Below are 16,505 nucleotides of genomic sequence, written 5' to 3' on the forward strand. Positions count from 1 at the left end.
CCTTCTATCTCTTGGGTTTCTTTCTCAGTCCATGACTGAGATTGATTATTCAAATCCTCTTAATAAGGGGATCTGTTTGATCTGTGGGTCCTCAAATTCTGCCTCAGGAGAGCCCTTCGGTCACCAAGCCTGCCTCCCAGGCCAGGGGCTGGAGCCAACACAGAGAGCCATTGGTCGATGGGTTCTTCTAGGATGGACTCTGCTGCTGCAGGGGCTCCTCCCCCTTCTACCCCCCCGCCCCGGCCTCATGGGGCCCATCCTCTGCCCGGAGACCCCACACAGGCAGTGGGCAGCATGCGGACCCCGGCCTGCCTCCTGCAGATGGCCCTCCACGGCTGTGCAGCTCTGGACAAGACACCTGCCCTCTCTGCGCACTGCATCGTTGTACCCTGCGGTCCAGCCCCTGACCGGGAGCAGCTCACAGCTGAGGGGGAGAAATAGATCCTGGGGTTAGAAGATGCTGGGCTTACTCTTGAGCTCTGCCATCCGCTTGTGCAGAAGCCCAGGTTCACCGAGCCCCTTGGGTGCCACACTCTGCTCTGGAGCCCTGTGCGCAGCCCTCAATGCCCAGCAGCCTCTGGGGTGCGGTCTGACCCCTCCCCCCTTGACAGAGGAGGATGTCAGGGCTCAGGACACAGCTGCTGAACCTGGCATGCCAAGGTGGCATCACCCCACGCTGCCCACCTTGTGCCCAGGAGACCTGGGTAGCACTGGGATTGCCACAGAAATTTCTTTTTTTTTTTAAAATTAATTAATTAAAAATTTTTTAAAAAATTTTTTTATTGCTTAAAGTATTACAAAGAGTATTACATAGGGCCACAGAAATTTCTATGTTGTTTCTTTCACACTTAATTTTAAAGTATGGCCAATAGTTACAAATTCATTTTGAAAATCACTCTGAAGACTTTACATTCTTTTTTTTCAAAAAATACGTTTTTATTGAATTTTATAGAGAGAGGAAGGAAGAGGGAGAGAGAGATACAAACATCGAAGAGAGAGGAACATCGATCAGCTGCCTCCTGCACAGCCCCCACTAAGGATCGAGCCCACAACCCGGGGTTGTGCCCCGACTGGGAATCGAACCAGTGACCTCTGGTTCCACACCAGCTGGTCAAGACTTTACATTCTCTGTTAAAAACTGCTTAAGTAGCCCTGGCTGGCGTGGTTCAGTGGTTAGAGCATCGGCCTGCGCACTGGAGCGTCTTGGGTTGGATTCCCAGTCAAGAGTATGTACCTGGGTTGCAGGTCTGATCCCTGCCCCGGTCAGGGCAGTTGTGGGAGGCAGCCAATCAATGTGTCTCTGTCACATCGATGTTTCTCTCTCTCTCTCTCTCTCTCTCTCTCTCTCTCTCTCTCTCTCTCTCTCTCTCTCCCTTCCACTCTCTCTAGAATAAATGGCAAAAATATCCTCACTCCTTGAGTGAGGATTAAAAAGAAAATTGCTTAAGTATAAAACTGAAAAGGAGCAGCCCCCAGAAAGCAGTATAAATGGGTGTTTAATTTGAAAAGTAAAATCTGTGGACCACCCATGCTGCAGGATACAGTGCAGCTGTGAGACAGGGGGGTAATGATTCTAGAGTGGCTTGAAGACCTACTCACAGTCTACTATGAAGCTGAAAAAGCATATTGCAAGATATCTACCAGATGATTCCATTTTTAAAAAATCACTCCGAGACACAATATGCATAGGAAGGTGTAGGGGTGACCTCCAGATGTGAACAGTGGTTTCTAGCAAAGGGTTATATATAAATGTTAGTGCTGCTGTTGTGGTTTTTTCCTTATTGGCAATTTCCTAAAAAGTTTCTACAGTGATACAGGTATGACCTTCAAAATATTGCTGACACCCATTGCCTCTTGTTCTCCCGCCAGGGCCTTCACCACGGGGACCCCCCCCGCCCCCCGCTACCACCACTCAGCCGTGGTCTATGGGAGCAGCATGTTCGTCTTTGGTGAGCTACCACTCACCTTCCAGGCCAGGGCTCCCCTGCCCTCCCCGCAAGCCTCAGGCCCCCGTCCTGTGCTTGGCTGGCCTCTCCTTGTCCACTCTGATCCTCAGCCCGGTCTCCTGGGGCAGGAACCATCTGCCTCTTCGACTGGGCTGGAAGGTGGCTTTCCCTCCCCGCCGGGGACAGGGCATGGCATCCTGCTGGTCTCTGTGTCCCCAGAGCCCAGCACGGAGGCAGGCACCCAGTAGGTGCTCCCGAGGTGTGCGGAGAAAGTTCTGGAATGCCTTTCCAACGGGGCCAGATTCTGCCCTCCCCTCCTGGGGTGTGAGGACTCAGAAATGCTGCCTTTGGGTATGACGGTTGCTCTCTCTTCACCCAGGGGGTTACACTGGGGACATTTATTCCAATTCTAACTTGAAGAATAAAAATGACCTCTTCGAATACAAGTTCGCAACTGGCCAGTGGACGGAGTGGAAAATTGAAGGACGGTGAGAACCTGCTGAAACCTTTGGGGCTGTTCTGCGGGCTCCGGCCCGGCAGCATTACAGAGGAGCCCGAGGCTCGGAGAGGCCTGGGAGCTGGAATTTGGTGCAAACTCCCAGCTGCACCGTTTGCAGCCTCTTCCCAGCTCTTAGGTTGGGTAGAAGGGACCCGGATGTCCTGTGCCGAGCGCTTCCACGGTCCTCCCTTGCGAGCACCCCTTTGCTGTTTGGTCGCACCCGGGAGAGGTCTCTGCCCGGTGATGTCTGAATGCATCGTCAGGGCCTGGTGCCACATGAGCTCAGCCCCTCCTGCTGTTGATTGTATCCTGACTGGAGTCCCGGTGCCAGCAGACGTGGGCACGGCAGTCGGGGCCTGGCAGGACTTGCAGGGCTGTGAGGCTCGGGTCTGCACTGAGTGGCCTCATTCCTCCCCACCCTCTTGCTCCAGGTTGCCAGTCGCCAGGTCAGCCCACGGTGCCACCGTGTACAGTGACAAGTTATGGATCTTTGCTGGCTATGATGGCAACGCCAGGTAGGTGGCGGCCTGGCCCCTGGGCACAAAGTGGGCTTTCTTGGTCTTGGACAGCTCAGGCTGGGGGTTTCTCGTGACGTGGGTATGTGTGCGGGGGGGTGGGAGGGGGCAGGATGAGGGTGATGGCCACTGATTGGAGCCCCTTTCCTACCCCCACAATGGTTAACAGGACTGACACCCCTAAGGCCCCTCTCAGGGCATCTGAGGCGTCAAGCCTGGCCCATGTTTGCACAGCTGTCCTGCATGTCTCCAGAGCAAATAGCTGGGGGTCATCAGAGCTGGGGGTGGGAGAGGTGGCCCCTTGCATTGCTGGGGTGGGAATACTCAGGCCCACAGCAAGGAATGACCCTCAGGGGCGGGTGAGCAGGTGGGTGGCAGCAGCAGGGCTCAGACTTGGCCCTTCCCCTGCAGAGGACGACAGAGCGCCTGCCTGTGCCACAGGCATTTCCTCCTATTTCAGCAAATTGGCTTTGCTGTGTTTTTCGGATTACAAAACACAGCATGTGCTCACTCCCCAACACTTCAGCATCATGGACACTCTAAACAGTGCAATTTCTAAACAGTGAGCGTTGCCTCTCTGAAGTCCTACCCCAGGGACCAGCCGAGGGCTGACCCTCTCCCCTGCCCTAGAGGTTGGGAATGAGGCCTGTCTCTGAATGAGGCCTCTCTTCCTGCCGGGACTGGGCAGGGGCCTGGCACAGCAGGGACTCAGTGTAGCCCCCACACTCGCCCAACTGAAGCTCCGGCTTCGTGGCTGCCCCAGAGTCCCCTGGTCAGAGTCCCAAGTGATGGGTGGTTCTTCCCGGGAGCCACCCGCCCTGGCCACGCCCCGGCCCGCCCTGCCAGTCAGCCCCAGTGGTGGGCAGCCTGACCCCTTTGTCCTCATGCAGGTTGAATGACATGTGGACCATTGGCCTTCAGGACCGAGAGCTCACGTGCTGGGAGGAGGTAAGGGGCTGGAGGGTTTTGGGGTGGGTTGTGGGGAGGCAGGGAGGTGAGGGGTGCAGGGGAGCAGGGTGGGTGCAGGAGGCAGGGAGGTGAGGGGTGCAGGGGAGCAGGGTGGGTGCAGGAGGCAGGGAGGTGAGGGGTGCAGGGGAGCAGGGTGGGTGCAGGAGGCAGGGAGGTGAGGGGTGCAGGGGAGCAGGGTGGGTGCAGGAGGCAGGGAGGTGAGGGGTGCAGGGGAGCAGGGTGGGCTGGGGTGGAGGCTGCTTTGCTCCCTTTGCCAAAGCCCAGCCTTGACCTCTGCCTTGCCCTTCCCGCTGACCTGCCTGCCAGTTCCAGTGGCAGTGACCTAGTGACTAAAGGCTCTATGTTCTGGGGGGCAGCCTGTCACAGGTGACGATGCAGTTCAGGTGTAACCCACCCTTACCTGATAGTGAGGACAGCACGCCCCCTGCTGGCTGCTGTTTCCAGGTTGCTCTACTGTCTTTCCCGAGGTGGTGGTGGTGGTGGGGGGGTCTTTCTCTTTTAGTGATGACTTTATTCCCCATTTAGGAGGGGACGGTGGGGCTTTAGGTTGTTCTGCAAAAAAAAAAAAAAAAAAAAAAAAAAAGATATGTGAACCCTCAATCACAGAAGAAACTTCGGGAGTAAAAGCAGTCCCAGCTCAGCAACGTGAGCACAGACGTGCATGCTGGTCCCATGAGGGCCCTGGCTGAGCTGCCTCCCGCCCCCCAGGTGGTGCAGAGCGGCGAGATCCCCCCGTCCTGCTGCAACTTCCCGGTGGCCGTGTGCAGGGACAAGATGTTTGTGTTCTCAGGGCAGAGTGGAGCCAAGATAACCAACAACCTCTTCCAGTTTGAATTCAAGGACAAGATGTGAGTGCACCGGCGGTGGGGCCCTCGGCCCCCCACGCCTGCCTCTGGAGCCACCCTTGTGAGCGCCAAGGAAAGCAGGGCCGGCTGCCCTCCTCCCGCAGCGGGAGGTGTGGTGTCTTTACACAGACTGAGCCCGAGGTCCCCCGCAGTCCCCTTGGGTGTGGCTGCAGCTCAGCAAGACAGGGCCTGGGCGGCCTCCCTTTTTGAGTGAAGAACACCCCAGCCCCGTGAATGGCATGGCCAGGGCCACCAGTACCAAGTGTGGCTGGCATAGCTCTCGTGTGACGGAGGTTCCCGGGCCCTGAGCTTCCAGCGTACACTGTCCTTGACGGCTGGCCAGCCCTCGACCCCTGTGCCGGGGACTAAGGCGAGCGCTGGGCGTTGGCTCTGGGAGTTAGTGGAGGAGAAGAAAGGGAGTTTGGGCTGCAGGTCAGGGAGGCTCAGGAGGGGACTGGGAGCTGTCCTGGATGCCAGCGTATCAGCTGGGAAGGAGAAAGCCTGGGTGTCCTGGTCAGGGGAAACCCTGCTGATGCCTGTCCAACTCGCCTGTCCTGGGGTGGCCAGGCCTGGGGGAGAGCCATTTGCACGCTGGCTCGCTGCTCCGCCCTGGCCTGGGCCCTCAGGACAGTGGGCATCACACAGGGCTCAGAGCAGGCAGGGCAGACCTGGAGAAGTGAGGGCATGGGCAGAGGCCAGGTACAACCAGACTGGGGAGGGTTTGGGGCAGACATGCAGGCTCTGGCCAGGTGGACAGGTGGCTGATCTGCAAGGGGGTCCTCAGGGAGGTGCCAGTATTGGGGGTCCGAGGCCTGCACAAGGGCCTGGGGTACCTGTGGAGCAGGCTGAGGAAGGCGCATCTAGGGGACAGAGGGCTGCAGGACGAGGAGCCCGGGGTGACGGGGACGGGTTAGGAAGGAAACCATGGGAGACACGGCCACCAGCAGCAGCCAGGTGGGCAGTGGGTGACTCTGGTGGCCCGGTTGGGTTGAGCCTCTGTGGGGCCACCTTCCTCGCAGGCCAGCCCCCAGGCAGCTTCCCACCCTGCCTCGTGCTTGCACCCTTTGTCCCCCTCCCCCGCCAAAGAGGTGTGCAGAGCTGGTTCCAGAGCGTAATGAGACAAGGGACTCTGGGCAGATGCACTGCAGGCCCTCCCTCGGCCGGGGGTCTCCCAGGGGTTGCAGGGCACTAGGAAGACTGGGCCTGTGGTGGGGGCCTCGCAGCCCAGGTGGGGGTCACAGGGGAGCAGGAGCCCCTGCCTGGCACTGGTTCCTTGTTGTGTGCTCCCAGGTGGACACGCATCCCCACTGAGCACCTGCTTCGGGGCTCCCCGCCGCCCCCCCAGCGGCGCTACGGGCACACGATGGTGGCCTTTGACCGCCACCTCTACGTGTTCGGGGGCGCAGCCGACAACACTCTGCCCAACGAGCTGCACTGCTATGACGTGGACTTCCAGACCTGGGAGGTGGTCCAGCCCAGTTCGGACAGCGAGGTGAGCCCTGCCAGGCGTTGCTGAGGGGATCCAGGGCCCGTGGCCTGGGCTGTGTTCCTGACCCACCTGCTCCCACCTCCTCACACCTCAGGGTGTTTCTGGGGCTCCGGACAGCCAGCAGGAGCAAGGCCAGGATGCCCTCAGCCTGGACCCCACCCTGGCCTGACTCTGGGGCCTGGGCCTCTCTGCCTGTTCTCCGCCTTGCAGCCTGTGGGCTCATATGATTCCTCTTCCCACCACGTTGGCATTGTGCTGAGGATGTTCTCCTGGCTCCCAACTCAGCCCTCATCTGTGCCCCCCACCTTCTACCCCCCTCCCGTCCCTACAGCGCCCAACTCAGCCCTCATCTGTGTCCCCCGCCCCCCCATCCCTACAGCGCTCTAGGTGAGGGTGGCGAGCAGTCTCTGGTGCCTGCCTGGCTTTTGCTGACTGGTTGTGCCCTGCGTGTCTCCCATCAGGTTGGTGGGGCCGAGGTACCAGAGCGAGCGGCTGCTTCTGAGGAGATGCCTGCCCTGCCCTCCGAGGACCGGGGCGGCTTCAAGAAGTCCCGCGATGTGTTTGGCCTGGACTTTGGCACCACCAATGCCAAGCAGCCTTCCCCACCGGCCTCAGAGGTGAGGGCCAGTGTCCTTGTTACCTACCGCCCCCTCGCCCTCTGAAGCCGGACCTGTGATCAACCCATCTCAAAGGTGGGGAGACTGAGGCTCAGAGTGAGTGAGTGGAGGGCCAGAGCCCGTGCCCCGCTGGCTGGGCCGTGTCGCTGCAGCAGGTGAGACTGAGCACCGGCTGTGTGCACTCTGCGTCACAGGGCCCCGTCCTGCCCGCTCACCTCCACAGGCCCTGCCTCCGGCCCTGCGCCTGCAGCTGTGCCCCATGCCCTGCTCCTAGGCCAGTGGTGCCATGTCCTGGTGCCATGTCCTTAGCCACAGTATGACCACTCTAGGCCGCAGCCAGCCCTGCTGGAGACCCAGCCCTGCCCCTCCCCACCTTGCTGACGTGTCCCCCCTCTCTATCCAGCTGCCCAGCGGAAGGCTCTTCCACGCGGCTGCTGTGATCTCGGATGCCATGTACATCTTCGGGGGCACCGTGGACAACAACATCCGCAGCGGGGAGATGTACCGGTTCCAGGTGGGGCTCGCGGGCTTGCGGAGCAGGCGGCTCCCTGATGAGCTGACTCTGCAGGGAGGCCAGCCAGGGTGAATGGGCCCTGACGATGGAAACAGACCCAGTGGGTAGGGGCGGAGCTTGTCCAAGGGTGTCCAGAGCCAGGGCTGCACCTGGTGGGATGGCTGCCTTTCTGAGGAGCCTGGCAGCTGGGGTGGAGAGGGGGAGCCTAGGCTGAGGCAGTCGGGAACCTCAGGGCAGGGTGTCGCTGGTGGGGCAGCCAGTGGAGGCCTGGGAGCCACCTGGGTCACTGGAGGGAGCCAGGCTGAGCTGAGCTTGGCAGTGGGGCCTCAGAGGGGGCAAAGCCAGGAGCACAGTGTCTCTCTTGGTGACACCTGGGCTCCCCCTGCAGTTCTCCTGTTACCCCAAGTGCACGCTCCACGAGGACTACGGGCGGCTGTGGGAGAGCCGCCAGTTCTGCGACGTGGAGTTCGTGCTGGGTGAGGTGGGTGCCCTTTCTGTGGACGGAGGAGTGGGGCTTGGCACCCAGAGGCACGCTGGCGGCCCACTGGTGCTGGGGTCCCCGGGCCCCCGCGCTGGCTGGGCCTGTGTCCCTCGGGGAGAGAACCTGTGCCCTTCCCCCTGTCGTTCCTGCTGCAGAAGGAGGAGTGTGTTCAGGGCCATGTGGCCATTGTCACGGCACGAAGCCGCTGGCTCCGCAGGAAGATCGTCCAGGCGAAGGAGCGGCTGGCCCAGGTGAGGTGCGGCCCTGCCTGGCCCTGCCTGGGCAGCAGCGTTCATGGGGTGCCCTTAAGCTCCCCTTTCTCTTCCCACAGAAGCTGGAGGAGGAGGCGGCTCTGGCTCCCAGGGAGGCCCCTGCGGTGCCTGTAGGTGGGGCCCGGCCACCCCTGCTGCACGTGGCCATCCGAGAGGCCGAGGCCCGGCCCTTCGAGGTGCTCATGCAGTTCCTCTACACCGACAAGATCAAGTACCCGAGGAAAGGTCCGCCGGGGCTGGGGGAGCAGGAATGGGGTGGTGGTGCCAGGGACCCTACTTGCAGGTGGGCAGCCTGAGGCTCCGAGGCCGAGATGACCCGTGTGTGGTTCCGTTACTGAGCCGCTGCCTCCTGGCCCCAGCCCGCACTTGTCTGTAGAGGGAGCCCGGGGCCCTGTCCTCCCCTCTCCCCTGCCCAAGGGCCCTAAGGCTCAGGGAGCTCTCGGCGCAGGCCACGTGGAGGACGTGCTGCTCATCATGGACGTGTACAAGCTGGCGCTGAGCTTCCAGCTGTGCCGCCTGGAGCAGCTGTGTCGGCAGTACATCGAGGCCTCCGTGGACCTGCAGAACGTGCTGGTCGTGTGCGAGAGCGCTGCCAAGCTGCAGCTGGGCCAGCTGAAGGTGCCTCGTAGCCCACCCCGCCCACTGCTGCCAGCCCCTTGCCCGGTCTGGTGCCCCCTTGGGGCCGAGGCCTGACCCTGCCCGTCTGTCCGCCTGTCTGTCCCAGGAGCACTGCCTGAACTTCGTGGTGAAGGAGTCCCACTTCAACCAGGTGATCATGATGAAGGAGTTCGAGCACCTCTCATCCCCACTGATTGTGGAGATCGTTCGGCGGAAGCAGCAGCCACCGTCTCGCGCCCCCTCAGACCAGCCCGTGGACATTGGTAGGAAGCCTCGTCCTTTCCCTGCCAGGGGCTGGCCAGGTAGCATTCACCTGCCAGGCTCTCAGGCAGGGGTGGAGGGGTGGGTGCAGAGGACCCCAGTGTGTCTCCCTGGGGCAGGGGCAGAGGGAGGCAGTTCAGGCTCAGTTAAAGGAACAAGGGCCAACCCACCGGGCTTTCCACCGTGGGCGTGTGCCTGCGGGTAGGGAACCTCCTGAGCCCATTTCTGGAGGTGACACGGGGCACCTCTCTGGTAAGGGTGCCTGCGCTGCCTGACATCAGGTCTGAAAGCCTCTGAAGTGGGCGATGTGCTCAGCGTCACAGTGATTAGTCACCGAGCTTCGCTTCTAGGGCCCAGTGAGGGGTGAGCACAGCCTGCAGACCTCAGAGGCTCCCACTGCCCCCTGCCCCCCTACCCGGGAAGGGAGGACACAGGCTCCTTTATCCCCGTCTCTCTCTGGGGCCTGTGCTGACCCTGGTCACTGCCCCGGGCAACATAGGGTGTGCCAGGCCCAGAGGAGGGCTCAGGGAGCTGAGTTTGGGAGATTAGACTCTGGGGGTGGGCATGCCTGAGGGCTGTGTGTGGAGCTGAGAACAGGGCCTGATGGTGCCTCAAGGGCCAGAATGAGGCCTCTTGCCTGGAGGAGGTTCATTCAGGGCGGCAAATGGGCAGATGTGTAGGAGGAAGTGCCCTGGGGCCCTGAGGCCGAGTCAGGAGCAGGGGCTACTGAGGGGCAGGAGGTGCCTGCTCAGGGTCCCTCCATGCCCCTCCAGGCACATCTCTGATCCAGGACATGAAGGCATACCTGGAGGGGGCCGGCGCGGAGTTCTGTGACATCACGCTGCTGCTGGATGGACACCCCCGGCCAGCCCACAAGGCTATTCTGGCTGCCCGCTCCAGGTGGGTGGGGGTGCAGCTGCCAGGCAGGGCGGGCCCAGGCAGGCCCTGGCTGCATCCGCTAAGAGCCAGGCCTCTGCCGCCCCCTGTCTGCAGCTACTTTGAGGCCATGTTCCGGTCCTTCATGCCTGAGGATGGGCAGGTGAACATCTCCATCGGGGAGATGGTGCCCAGCAGGCAGGCCTTCGAGTCCATGCTACGCTACATCTACTACGGTGAGGTCAACATGCCTCCTGAGGACTCGCTGCATCCTCACCCCCGAGGGTGCTCCCAGGGCATCGCCGGGGCTCCCAGCACCCACCTTGGGCGGCCTGGCTGGCTGGTCTTGGCTGGGTGATTTCCCGAGGACTTGTGGTGCCTGGTGCTCTCTGAAGTAGTTGGTCATGCGGCACTGAGGGGTTTGTAACCAGGAGGGACAGTGGGTTCTTGATCTCATGACTGTTGGGAGTAAGGGGTTGGTCATTGCTATGTGACAGGCGAGCAGATGGACATAGAGTGATTCCTGGTCACGGCACTTCAGCGGGGGTCTGAACCTGGGGTGCGAGGATGCCCTTTAGGGCTCTGGGAGACTGTGGCCAGTTCTGCAAAGATGCATTTGAGTGTTTTCCTGGGGAGAGGATGCTGTGGTGTTTTTCTGAATCTCGATGGGGCTTTTGACTCCTAAGTGGTCAGAGTGTGTGTAGAGATCAAGCCAGTGATCTGCCTGGACTGGAGCCCATGCCAGACTTTCCTGGTGGGGCAGGTTCCCGGGCTCTGAGCAGGTGCAGTCTCAGGTTTTCTCTGCCCCTGGCAGGCCAGGGCTCCAGATGCACTGTCCCCTGGGAGGAGGGTGGTAAGTGGGAGGATGGCTCCTTTGGCGACAGCTCCTTAACCAGCTCCCCCAGCTACCTGTTCGCGGCCCCCTACTACTACGGCTTTTACAACAACCGGCTGCAGGCATACTGCAAGCAGAACCTGGAGATGAACGTGACGGTGCAGAATGTGCTGCAGGTAGTACACCTGGTGCCTGCTGGCCTCCCTGCACCTGGACAGGTGGGTGAGGGGTGGGGCAACACCTCAACGAACCTGCCATTCCAGATCCTGGAGGCGGCTGACAAGACGCAGGCGCTGGACATGAAACGGCACTGCCTGCACATCATCGTGCACCAGTTCACTAAGGTCAGGCCCTGCTAGTTCAGCACCCGCTGCTCACCCCTCATCTTCACGACCCACTCTCCATGGCAGCAGCCGTGGCCAGGTGGGGGGAGGGTGCCTGGAATCTTGCCATCCTCTGCAGCAGTAGGCCCTGGGGGTAACCAAGCAGAGCCACCCACCCTCTGGCCACTACTCACCCCATCTTTGGAGCCCACCCAGCCCTCACATGAATCCAGTTCCATCCTGTTCTGGCCTTCTGGTCAACTCCCACAGGTCTCCAAGCTGCCTACGCTGCGCTCACTGAGCCAACAGCTACTGCTCGACATCATAGACTCCCTGGCCTCCCACATCTCCGACAAGCAGTGTGCAGAGCTGGGTGCCGACATATGAGGGCCCAGGCGGTGCCAGCCCACAGATGGAGAATGACCATGCCTGCCCTGCCCCCTGCAAAAACTGTGTTGGCAATCCTCAGGCCTGTGACAGTGGTCAGACCTGCTGGCCAAAAGACGGGGTGCCCAGAACCTCAGAAGAGAGCTGAGGGGACATGGGGGGCTCCAAATGCCCTGCTTCACAAATGACAGGTCTCGCGGGAAGTGGATGGTGAAGCAGGCCCCCCAGGTGGCATCCTCTCCTCGGATGGAGGCGTGGGTGGGAAGGACGCTTCCTATCAGTGATGATACGAAGAGGCAGGATTCCTGGCCAGGGTCCAGCAGTGGGGAGAGCCCATCAGGGAGCTGATTTTGGGGTCCCCATCTGACAGGGACCCAGCATGGTTGTGGAAATGGCTACAGTCATGTTGCAAAGGTCTCCCCAGTGTGGGGGTCACACAGGCCCCCCTCACTCTCACCAAGGTTGGTATAAGGGGTCCCTGGAGCTTATGCGTGGGCACCTGTGATGGGCAGATGGATCTGATTCAAGATGAATTTTGGTGTGAAAGGCCCTGGGGCCAGTTCCTAGCCCACAGGGCCAACCACTCTGGACTGGGTCTGGAGTCCAGAGGGACTTCAGGACCCCACATATCTGTGTGGCCATCCTTCTGGGCTGTGCCAAGAAGTCAGTAAAGATGCCCCCAGTCCCTGTGTCTCCCTAAGTATTCTGTCATAGACATGCCTCCATTGAAGCCACAGCAGTGCTACCTGCTACACACACCTTGCTGGTGTGGTCCCCACCGGTGGGCTCTGGCCTTGGCCTTTGGCCCTCCCACAGCTGTGGATTGGCCATGTGGCCCAATTGCTTGGCATTGGTCAGTCTTGCCCTGGTTCTCTGTCAGCAACTTCTCATCCCCACCTGAGGCAACATGGAGGAAGGGGCTGTGGCAGGAATCCAGACTGGCTTCTCCCTCCTGAGCCTAAGCCTGGGGTGCCTGCACCTCCATATGCTGCACCACAGGCTCCTGCATGGGCTGGAAATGCATCCTTTCCCGTCCCCCCCACAGAAGGCCCTGTGATTCCACCCCAATGCGGAAGGCACCGTTCAGCCTCCTTTCTGGGAACAATCCCGGGGACCCTCTGCCCCAGCTTCCAGGAAGCCACTTGGGGGGAAACGATCTTTCTTCCCTGCCTCAGGGCTCACTTCCGCTGGCTGTGCCTCGTGCAAACGCAGCACCTGCCACTCAGCCCTTGCTGAAGAGCCTGGATGTAGGCGGATGGGGAGCCGCTGTGGCAGGTGAGCACCCTTAGGCAAGGGAGCCCATCCATAAAGAACGAGCTTGGGGACCTTGGGGGACAATCTGCAAATCCTGCTCTGCAGTGGACAACGGGGGACCCTTGTAACTGGTCACTTGACTGTCTTTTCTAGACATGCTGTCAATAAATGAAGCCACATAAAAAGCCAATTTCATAACACGGTGTGGCCATTCACAGGACTAGAAAGCATTCAGCTGTGCTCTTGGGGCGGCTGTGGCCAAGGCCCAGCAGGGAGATACCACCTGTGCGGGTAAAGTCGCCCCATGTACCGAGCTGTTTGCTATGATTACAGATGCAGGGAAGTCTTCTAGATTCCAGTTAAGTTGAATTAAAATGGGGACACAAATTGAGGCCAGGACTGCTGCTGTGAGCTTCCCCCATTTCTCTAGACCTCCAGGGACCAGAAATGTTGAGCCTTACTACTTGCCAAGCATAGCAGCCCCAGGAGGTCAGAAATTACAATTTTTGTCCTGGTTTTCAGATGAGATAGGCCATCTGAGTGGGGGCTGGCCTTCAGGCCAGGACTCAGGCTGGAAGCCTGTTGGGTCCTGAAAAGGAACTTTCTGGCTTGGGTTTTAGGAGTCTTTTCCAAGGAACCAGCTTGTGTTGGCACCTGTTTCAGGTGCCAAAGGAAGGGTGCCTAGTGCTGTCCCAGGCTCCTGACCCTAAGAGAACCCGTGGGGCATGGAGCTGCATGGGGAGGAGTAGGCAAGAGCTGGACTCTCTTATCTGCAGCCCAGAGCTTGGACTCCAGGGTCTGAGCCTTCTGGGGGCTGCAGCTATTGACTGGGGGAACAAGCCTGGCAGTGAGGGAAGGGCCCCAGCCCTCAGCTGAACCAGATATAGGGCCTCCTAGAACCCACTTTATTATGGCATCTGGTAGGTCTGGTGGATGCAGCTCAAAGCAGGTCCCTTTCCAGGTGAATTCTGAGGAAGTGGCTGGAGCCCTGACAGGCAGCCCCCCGTCAGCCGTGGGTCTAGTGGCCCCTCACTCAGGTCATGCTGCTGCTCAGCTGCATGGCAAAGTCCTGCACATGTTCCTTCAGAGTCTGGCGGGCATCTGCCTGTGCCCGCTTCTCCCGCGCCCTCTCCTGCTGTAGCTTGGTTAGCCGCAGCCGCAGTCGCTGCTCCCGTCGCTTGCAGGCCTGCAGCTGGCGCTGGGCCTTGTCCAGGGCATCGAGTGCAGCCTCAGCCCTCCGCTTCCAGAGCAGGGCACTGCCCACCTGGTAGCTGTGCTCATTCTGGATGTAGGCTCCAGCGGGTGGTGGGAGGCGCAGCATGTAGGCTGAGGGTGAGACAGGCCTCGGCTCGAGAGGGGACGGCTGTCGCTCTGGCTCCCGCTCCGGTGAGGGCTGGGCGCTGCAGCCTGCTTCATCTGCTTGGGCACCCAGAGGCCCCAGGAGGTCTGAGAAGGGACTGCTGAGGCCAGGCTCCAGTCTCCCAGTAGGGGAGGCTGGCAAAGCAGCAGGTGCCGAGGCCTCTTCCACAGGAAAGCAGGTGACCTCAGCAGGTGGAGGTGGAGAAAAAGGAGTTGTGGGTCCTCGGCCCTCAGAGCAGCTGTGGGGAGAGAGACTGACAGGTCAGGCTAAGGGCTTGCCAGACCCCACTTCACCAGCCCCCCTGAACAGGAGCATCAGCCCTCTCCATAGGCTCAGGACCCTGCCCATCACTGCTGCTGGTAGACACTCTAAAGCCCAGTCCCTCAAAATTGGGGTGAGTGGGGCAACCCCCACCCATAGCACATACCGCTTCCTGCATCGCCGGAGCCGGCTGACATCGGGGGGACCAGGTGGGTAACTGTGCCCCTTGGTCTTGGTTGTCCGGCGCAACTTGGTGAAAGACTCAAATATCGTGGGAACTGCCCCCTCCTTCAGCCTGTGATACCCACTGTTGGGGAAAGCAACCTGGATGAGATGGAGAATGAGCACTGCCACCCCCAGCTGACCTGCAGGGGATCAGAGTGAGCATGCCCTCCAGCACCCTGCAGCAGGCTCTCCAGTGCTAGCAAAGTTAGTTTGGAGAATGCCGAGTTGGGCAGAGTTACACCAATCTCTTCCCTGCAGGATCCCTCCAAGTTAAGGTGTGTGGAAAGGCTCCACCAGAACTGGGTTGACCAGCCAAAATGAATTACAGTGGGGCCTTGACTTACGAGTTTAATTCGTTCCGAGACCGAGCTCGTTAAGGAGCTTGTTAACTCAAATTACTCTATCAACTCGATGCAAAAAATCAGCCAAGAGACAGCTGGTATCTCAAAAAACTTGTTAGTCGGGACACTCGTAAGTCAAGGCCCCACTGTATTTCATTTGTGGACCTGGTGGGAGGACTGGGGTGCTAAGGAACTCCTGCTGGAAAAGCTAATGTTTTCCTCTTGTGTCACTGGCACAGCCATCCCCAGGGGGTGGGTCTTACTGTCCTCATCTGCTGGAAGAGCAAACTGAGGTACAGAGCTGGGAAGAGACAGCGATCCCCAAAACCAGGTCTGCCTGTTTTCGTGCCAGGTGATTCAGGAATCTCCCCATCGGGCCCTGCAGATACCCCAATGCTGGCTGGCAAGGAGGCTCACCTGATTCCCACCAGCTCAAAGCAGTTCTCCTCGAAGTGTTTGGAGCAGAAGTAGATGTACTCGGATGCTGGGTCCCATAGGCCCTGGCCGCTGGGGTCCAGCCTCTGGCAATTGGCCAGCCACAAGCCTCGCCTTGGGTTGTCCTTTTTGGGAAGTCTGTGGAGCCACAAACCTGTGAGCAGCAGGCTTCCTGAAGCCCTGGGGCTATGCTGCCTACGTTCCCAAGATGGGAAGAGCTGGCCCTGCACATGCTGCCAGGAGACCGCCCTTCAACCCTAACAGGGAAGCACCGTCCACCAGAGCACAGACGCGGAATCTGAGGCCTCAAAAAGAGGCACAATGCGCTCAGCGTCATCTAGTAGGTAAGAGTCGCAGAGCAGAGAATTCAAGGGTGGAGGAGGTGCGTCCTTCCTTTCCCGTCCGGACTCAATTCCTCCTAGATCGCCCGCTTCACCCCTTCCCACCCACCCGCAAGTTCAAGCTTCGCCCCAAACAGAGAACGCGCATGTGCAAGTGCGGCTTCGCGCCAGCAGAAAGGGCACATGCGCACGTCAACCGGCGTGAGCCAGCACGCACGCGCGCTGACCTGTGGAAGGAGATGCCGCGATTGCGCGTCTCGCGCGTATCCCGAGTGCAGCAGCCGGCGGCGGAGCAGTGACGCGGCATCTGGGGAAGAGGCGGGAGCTTGGTCGCGGGTGGCTGTCCGGCCCGTAGGGGCCTCGAGCCCCCAGCCGCCGCTCCGGTTCAGGCGGCCCTGTCTTGCCGAGTCTCCCACTGCCCGATCTCGCCCGAGCCCCTTCCCAGCCCTTTCTCCGGGCTCCCGTCAGCGGCACTCACGGTCTCGCCATTGCTGAGCCGCCGGAGTCTCGCGAGATGGCGGAAGTTGGTACCATAGAGACTGGGAAATACGGAACGCTCGCCCGAGGGGCGGGTCTGATCCCGGAAGCGGTGGGAGCGTGGGGTCGCAACTGTGAACGATTCGTTCTAGGTTCCCCGTACGCCTTCGTCATCGCAAAGTCGGCCCCTCGCCTTTGCTCTTTTGTGCCTATTGGCTGTCGACCGGTAGTGCCCTGGGGCCGGACCATGCATTCGCGGAGGCCCCGATTGCAAGAGAAACTTCAACGAAAATGAGCCTGGACTCGAGTTCAAACCTGACAAAAACCAGTGCTCACTTCTGGAGAGGTGCCTCTAATTGGAAGG

At 60.2% G+C, this 16,505-nt stretch overlaps 2 protein-coding genes across 3 annotated transcripts in view; one reads left to right on the forward strand and one right to left on the reverse strand.

Moving 5' to 3' along the window:
• The window catches only part of LZTR1 (leucine zipper like transcription regulator 1), a 15,803-nt gene extending 2,904 nt beyond the window's left edge, over window positions 1–12,899 (forward strand). Inside the window, exons 4-21 of the mRNA XM_006099520.3 lie at window positions 1,870–1,949; window positions 2,326–2,434; window positions 2,877–2,960; window positions 3,851–3,908; window positions 4,638–4,777; window positions 6,065–6,266; window positions 6,725–6,880; window positions 7,284–7,394; window positions 7,783–7,875; window positions 8,031–8,126; window positions 8,207–8,372; window positions 8,596–8,765; window positions 8,872–9,028; window positions 9,800–9,926; window positions 10,020–10,169; window positions 10,808–10,913; window positions 11,001–11,081; window positions 11,331–12,899. Of these exons, the coding sequence (XP_006099582.1) occupies window positions 1,870–1,949; window positions 2,326–2,434; window positions 2,877–2,960; window positions 3,851–3,908; window positions 4,638–4,777; window positions 6,065–6,266; window positions 6,725–6,880; window positions 7,284–7,394; window positions 7,783–7,875; window positions 8,031–8,126; window positions 8,207–8,372; window positions 8,596–8,765; window positions 8,872–9,028; window positions 9,800–9,926; window positions 10,020–10,169; window positions 10,808–10,913; window positions 11,001–11,081; window positions 11,331–11,447 (2,203 nt within the window). The 3' untranslated portion in view covers window positions 11,448–12,899. The remainder of the gene's footprint in view (window positions 1–1,869; window positions 1,950–2,325; window positions 2,435–2,876; window positions 2,961–3,850; window positions 3,909–4,637; window positions 4,778–6,064; window positions 6,267–6,724; window positions 6,881–7,283; window positions 7,395–7,782; window positions 7,876–8,030; window positions 8,127–8,206; window positions 8,373–8,595; window positions 8,766–8,871; window positions 9,029–9,799; window positions 9,927–10,019; window positions 10,170–10,807; window positions 10,914–11,000; window positions 11,082–11,330) is intronic.
• Window positions 12,900–13,574: 675 nt separating this feature from the next.
• Window positions 13,575–16,178, reverse strand: THAP7 (THAP domain containing 7). 2 transcript variants are annotated; one of them, XM_006099522.3, is made up of 5 exons: window positions 16,143–16,178; window positions 15,892–15,971; window positions 15,306–15,461; window positions 14,489–14,629; window positions 13,575–14,299 (listed from the first exon to the last, which is right to left on the reverse strand). In XM_006099522.3, exons 2-5 carry the CDS (start codon window positions 15,969–15,971, stop codon window positions 13,735–13,737), a joined length of 942 nt encoding a protein of 313 aa, XP_006099584.1. In that variant the 5' UTR covers window positions 16,143–16,178; the 3' UTR covers window positions 13,575–13,734. The 2 variants fall into 2 exon arrangements, with proteins under 2 accessions (XP_006099584.1, XP_006099585.1); XM_006099523.3 differs by lacking the exons at window positions 14,489–14,629; window positions 16,143–16,178 and having other exon boundaries at window positions 13,586–14,299; window positions 15,892–16,134.
• Between the last annotated feature and the right edge of the window lie 327 nt (window positions 16,179–16,505).

This window comes from Myotis lucifugus, unplaced genomic scaffold (genome assembly GCF_000147115.1).
Source record: "Myotis lucifugus unplaced genomic scaffold, Myoluc2.0 scaffold_276, whole genome shotgun sequence".
Taxonomy (NCBI): Eukaryota; Metazoa; Chordata; class Mammalia; order Chiroptera; family Vespertilionidae; genus Myotis; species Myotis lucifugus.